Source organism: Lupinus angustifolius, chromosome LG10 (assembly GCF_001865875.1).
Source record: "Lupinus angustifolius cultivar Tanjil chromosome LG10, LupAngTanjil_v1.0, whole genome shotgun sequence".
NCBI classification, from domain to species: domain Eukaryota; kingdom Viridiplantae; phylum Streptophyta; class Magnoliopsida; order Fabales; family Fabaceae; genus Lupinus; species Lupinus angustifolius.
The window spans coordinates 15,154,013-15,160,569 of NC_032018.1; the positions used below are offsets into that span (position 1 = coordinate 15,154,013).

At 30.3% G+C, this 6,557-nt stretch overlaps 1 protein-coding gene across 1 annotated transcript; it reads left to right on the forward strand.

The window, feature by feature from the left end:
• Positions 286-5,792, forward strand: LOC109358885 (protein NRT1/ PTR FAMILY 3.1-like). The gene is made up of 4 exons (XM_019603367.1): positions 286-462; positions 2,158-2,375; positions 3,603-4,162; positions 4,755-5,792. The coding sequence occupies exons 1-4, from the start codon at positions 351-353 to the stop codon at positions 5,662-5,664; spliced, it is 1,800 nt and encodes a 599-aa protein (XP_019458912.1). The 5' UTR covers positions 286-350; the 3' UTR covers positions 5,665-5,792.

Sequence of the window (6,557 nt, forward strand, 5' to 3'; positions counted from 1 at the left end):
ACATCACATTGCTAAAGATCAGTCTCACTAAGTATGGGGTATTATAATAGTTTTTATAATTTAAATTTTGGATTTAATATATATATACTGACAGTATAAGTTTTTTGGCACATCATTCATTATTCATATGTTAATTATCATAAACTCTGAAATAAAAGTATACAAACTAATGGTGGATGATGTGTCTACAGTGTAAAAACTTTACACCGACCATACATAGATATTAAACTAATAATTTTTATTATTTCTTCCCATCATGTCTATATATAGCATAATGTGTAAATATAAAGATGTGTATATCCAAATTAAGTAAGACCACAAAGGTGTAAGTCACATATGAAAGAGTAGCAATGGAGATAGAGAAGAGAATTAAGAGCAGTGAGGAAATGGTTGAGAAAGAAGAGTTAGATAATAAGAAGCAGCAAAGACAAGGAGGCATTAGAACATTACCTTTCATCCTTGGTGAGCTCTTACTTCTCTTTCTCCTTATTATTCTCTACTTAACTAGCTACCCCTTCTCATTTTAAACAGAAATAATCTATACTTACTCTTTCATGTCATGTTTACCATCAATAAGAAACACACACACTAACATAAAATAGTGACATATAAATAGTGGGTATAGAATTGAGTAGGGATCTTTTCTATTATTGGTGAAAGAATTATTGCTTTTACTCTTAATTTTAAGAATAAAAATATTATTAAAAGTGTAAATAGAATGATATAACTGATATTTTACTTTTTCTTGTTTTGCACAACACTTCCCTCTCTCATAATTGAGAGAAGTTTGTCTCATTTTCATGTTCTCATTTCTATACTTTTTTTAATTCTATCAGAGTGTTGGTCTGATTCAGAATTTCGATTTTGGTGTGGCCATATATATCCTCCATACAAAACAATCTAGATAATTTTGGAATATTCATAATTCAGTAGCTGTAACTCTCTCAAAAAATATAAATATCATTGGCTTTTATTAAGGATTTTGATTGAGCCATATCATTATAAATGAACAATTGATGGAGAAAAGAAAGATAACTTAAATCAATTAGAGGAGGGGGTTCATAATGACTTAAGTTTAATTAATCTACTGTCCCAGTGAGAAGAAACCCAAAAGAAAGAGTTGAAATAAGTTAAATTGGATTTTATATCTAAGAATGGTTTGTAATATTCATATGTTACAGGCAACAGATTTTTCTTTTCGGAAATGTGTTTATGAAAATGTGTAAGTTAGATAATACCTAAAATTTCTACTTAAAAATATACGTACATGGAAAAATAACATCAGATGAAAGTCTTCATAAATAATTCAGCAATCTTATTTCAATAATTTTACCATTTTTTAAATTTTAAATAGACATGACTCTTAATCAAATTATTATATTTATGTAGGTAAGTATATTTCATAAGAATACTTGTTACTCCGAGGATTAAAAACAAAATACAATACATGCAATTTTTTAAGTAACAAGTTTTCCTTCCACAGAAATAGCAGCATCAAGCTCCCAATTTTTAATTTTGATTATTAAAGCATGATTGTACAATCTAGATTATTTATTATTCTCACTGTATTAAAATGAATATTATTCTCATAGTAGATGCTCCCTAATATATAGAAGTAATTAACTATAATGGAGTGTAGGAGAGCAGTCGTAAAGAATGGAGTGTAGGAGGGTGATCGTAAAGAATGGAGTGTAGGAGGTTGTGGGTTTGAGTCTCACCCACAACAAAATACTAACAACTAACAAACTAATAATTGCCGATAAAAAAAAAATAACTATAATGACTTCTTAAATATTACAAGTCTTATTTTTTTTAAATATGAATATAACTATTTTGCCAAATAATTAAGACTTTATAAGTTAGCCATTTCTTAATACATGCATGTAAGACAATTATGCACAGATAAACACTGAAAGGGTGGAGTTGAGAATATCTTGATGTACCTATCACAAAACAAAGAAAAATAGAGTTATGTAATTTATACACAACAACAAAAATTAATAGTTTTCTTTTACAATAAAAGAAATTATATCTATTTTCATTTACTTTTTTTTATGTATACATCCATATGAAGAATACCTCATAAAAGTGAAAGAAACAATAAATTATTGTCCCATATTATTGTACAAGAAAACTAATTCCTACCTATATATGCAGCAAATGAAGTGTGTGATAGATTTGCAAGTGCTGGTTTTCATGGTAACTTGATAAGTTACCTGACCCAAGAACTGAACATGCCATTGGTAGCAGCCTCCAACACTCTTACAAACTTTGGTGGAACATCTAGCTTCACTCCTCTCATTGGTGCTCTCATTGCTGATTCATTTGCTGGTCGATTTTGGACTATTAGTGTTGCTTCTATCATCTATGAACTGGTATGAATTTAGTTCACTAGGAAATTAGTTTTTATTTTTACTATTTTTTATTTTTATGATTTCAATCTTTTTTCTATTGAGTATTTATGATTCTCTTAAGAATATTTGTATAGTTCCCTTGTATATTCCTTATCATGAAAATTTAGTCTATCTAAGCATGGTGAGGTATGGATAGAATACTCCTATAGAATCTCATGATCAATCCCAAAATCATATATCTAATTAAGGAAGCTAAACTTCTCCTACCTATGCCAAAAATAGATTGGCATAAACTTTTGAACTATGCTACATTTTAGCTTAAAAAGCTTCTAAATATTAAATAAGAAATATCAAATTAAAAGAAGATAAATTCACTGTCTTGAGAATATAAAAAACATGTGATTTTTTTCTTAAGAGGATAATTTAACTAAAATTCTAGGATGATAAAGAACATCTAAAAAAAGTTATTCAGAAATATAGTTTTTTTTAAGAAGGGACATGGGTCAATTTCTAAAAGTTAAAAAATGATTAAATGAATGATTGGATTTAACAACTGGCTCGTTAATATAAAAAAATGGAGAGCATCCACTATCATTATCATGGATCTGATGCGTGATGTTATTAAAATATTTGATATCTAAGTTGGTTGTCATATTTTAATCAAACTTCTAATTATTTGTTGACAAAGTTGGTTGTCATATTTTAATCAAACTTTTAATTATTTGCTGACAAAGGAGCGGATATTAACTTCATCAATTTTTTTATGGCAGTTAAAAAATGTGTTTCTAGCTAGATAATACTAGTATATTTAACAAACAGTTTCCCAAAAATTAAAATATCAAACATTCAAGGAAACATTTATTAGAAGGAGTAGTCAAGCATCTCGAATTAGTTCCTTATCTAAAATAGTAAAAAATACATTTTTTAATAGCTGTTTTGGTATAAGTATAGACTAGTCATGAGATTTTAGAAAATTTCACATCCTTACCTTTTTTACTTAACTTTATAAAGCAAAGTTAAAAGTTGTAAAATCTTCTCAGAAAAGTTCAATTACAAATAACACTATTCCAATTTTTAAAATTATTTAATTTAATGTCAAGTTGAAATCTTAGAAACACTCAATCTATTTGTGGGAGATAGTTACATACTTTATCTAGACTTTACTATATTGGAGTCTCGTATATTAAGTGGTCGAGCATTAGTGCATACCATACTAATTGTTATGCTATACTTGTGTGTTTGATATAGGGATTAATCAGCATCACTATCTCAGCTATACTACCACACCTACGTCCCCCACCATGCCCAACTCAATTGAACTGCCAAGAAGCCTCATCCTCACAACTTTGGATACTCTACAGTTCTCTCCTTCTCACATCTCTGGGTTCAGGTGGAATAAGACCTTGTGTTGTTCCATTTTCAGCAGACCAATTTGATATGACAAAAAATGGGGTCAAAACTAGAAAATGGAACCTATTCAATTGGTACTTTTTCATCATGGGCTTTGCTTCTCTTAGTGCTTTGACCATTGTGGTTTATATTCAAGACAATATGGGTTGGGGTTGGGGCCTTGGTATTCCATCCATTGCTATGTTAATATCCATCATTGCTTTTGTTTTGGGCTCACCACTTTATAAACATGTGAAACCAGAGGGTAGTCCTTTGGTTCGTTTGGCCCAAGTGGTTGTGGCAGCTTTAAAAAAGAGGAAAGAGGCTTTACCTGATGATTCAAAGGTTTTGTACCAAAATTGGGAGCTTGATGCTTCTATTTCTGTGGAAGGAAAACTTTTACACACAGATCAATATAAGTAAGTCAAATATTTGGATCTATTTTTGGGGTATATTCAAGTGTGAGTAACATGTGAAGTGTTTTGATACGTGGAAGAGTTAAATTTTGAAGGAGAATGAATGAAAAGATAAGATAAGACTTTAGAGTTATCTCATTAGTATATTTCATGATTCTCGAGTTTTCCTTATTACTTCCTTCACCTCAAAGATTTAACTCAATCCTTAATATATGTTTGCAAGTTGGTTATTGGAGGGGGAAGGAAAGGGAAAATTTCATACACTCAACTTGCAAATAGACCATTAAGGTTTTGGTTCAAAATTTAATAACTTATTAATAAATCTTCATTTGTAGAATGAATTATTGGGAAAAATCTAACTTAGAATGTAGAAGAATTCAATAAACATCTTTAATTGCACAACTCCATCTTTCAGTCTTTTGTTTTGTATGCTTAAAATGCTATTGAACAAGTTAACAAAAATACATGAATGAACTACTGGATTAATAAAGAAACTTCATTGACCCAATTTTTGTTAGAACCTTAATAATTTCATTATGAATTAGCACTTGCATAATATACATTACCTAATTACTCTTGAGTTTACATTGTGCAGATGGTTGGACAAGGCTGCAATTATCACAGAGCCTTATGATCAAATTGCATCACCAAACCTATGGAAAATAACCACTGTCCACAGAGTTGAGGAGCTAAAATCTATCATTAGAATGCTTCCAATATGGGCATCTGGAATTTTGCTCATAACGTCTTCATCACATTTGCATAGCTTCGTAATTACGCAAGCTCGAACGATGGATCGTCACCTCTCTCACTCATTCCAAATTTCCCCAGCTAGTATGTCTATATTCAGTGTCCTAACCATGATGACAGGAGTTATGCTCTACGAGCGCCTTTTCGTACCATTCGCCCGTAGATTCACTGGAAACCCATCTGGAATCACATGCCTACAGAGAATGGGAATAGGCTTTATACTTAACATTGTAGCTACTATTGTTTCAGCACTAGTGGAAATTAAAAGAAAAGAAGTTGCAGCCAAGTACAACTTATTAGATGATCCAAAAGCTATTATTCCTATAAGTGTTTTTTGGTTAGTTCCTCAATATTGTTTACATGGTGTGGCTGAAGTTTTTATGTCTGTGGGACATTTAGAATTTCTGTTTGATCAATCACCTGAAAGCATGAGAAGCACTGCTACAGCACTATATTGCATAACAACAGCAATTGGGAACTATATTGGTACATTATTGGTATCATTGGTGCATGAGTACACTGGCAAGGAAAGGAATTGGTTACCTGATAGGAACCTCAATAGGGGTAAATTGGATTATTATTACTTTCTTGTTAGTGGAATTCAAGTCATAAATCTTATTTATTTTGTAATATGTGCTTGGTTTTACACTTACAAGCCCTTGGAGAATATTATTGAAAGGAATAAGGAAGAAGATTTGGAACAGGCCAATGAAAAGAAATTATCTGCAAATTTAAATGGTAAGGGGGAAGAATAAAAGGAATTTACAGAAGGGTAAAAGTTGTGAGCTTGTTCATTGTAGTTAGCATTGTTGAACTTTGGTAAATGAATTCCTCATTATGTGGCATATGTCTATTTGTAACAAGCCATTTTCTTATCAAAGCATTGAATATATAACTCTTATATAAGCTTAATTGCCTAAATATATTGATACAGGAGTACAACGGATATTGTAGCCATATATATCTTAGTTTGTGTATCCACATTAAGAACACATTTTTATACAATATATAGTGATTATTAGGTGATATATGAGTGAATAGTGAATTTTTGGCAATAAAATGTTAACAAAATAAGACTTTATGGGAATGTTTTTTTGTTGTATGTGTGAATGCACTAAATAAAATATGATTATAAATATATGTATTAGAGGAAAATTGTAGTAACACTTATTGTACAAAAGATTAGATAGTTTGAACATGTGCGAAGGAGATCGATAAAATATTCCATAAGAAAAATATAGATTAAATAGAGGTTAGTCCAATTTTTAGAATAAAAGGGAAACCAACAAAACCATATGAGAAATGGTTAAGAAAAATTTAGAAACTAATGTTTTGTCGATGTATATAATTTATGATTTATGATAATATAATATTATGATAGTGTTTAATTCATGTGGCCTATACACCTATTAGTTGAAGGTTTGGTTGCTGTATATAGTGATTAATCACGTTTTTATAATTTTTTTCCATTCTTGAAAGCAAACCTCTGTGCCAACTTCAACTCATCAACAAGCAAATTCTGTTGCAACCAGGAATGAAGTAGATATGAAGTGTCGTAAGTGGATAAAACTCCATGTTCCTGTAACACTGTAAGACAGATGAAAGATTTCTTGTAAAGTTGTATTAGGAAAAAAATAAGAAATTTCAA

What these genes read in the sequence shown, in the direction of transcription:
- LOC109358885 (XM_019603367.1), top strand. Translation starts at nt 351, where the DNA reads ATGGAGATAGAGAAGAGAATTAAGAGCAGTGAGGAAATGGTTGAGAAA. An exon ending in CTTCTATCATCTATGAACTG is followed by an intron (nt 2,376 to 3,602) that starts GTATGAATTTAG and finishes TGTTTGATATAG; the next exon opens with GGATTAATCAGCATCACTAT. An exon ending in TTACACACAGATCAATATAA is followed by an intron (nt 4,163 to 4,754) that starts GTAAGTCAAATA and finishes TACATTGTGCAG; the next exon opens with ATGGTTGGACAAGGCTGCAA.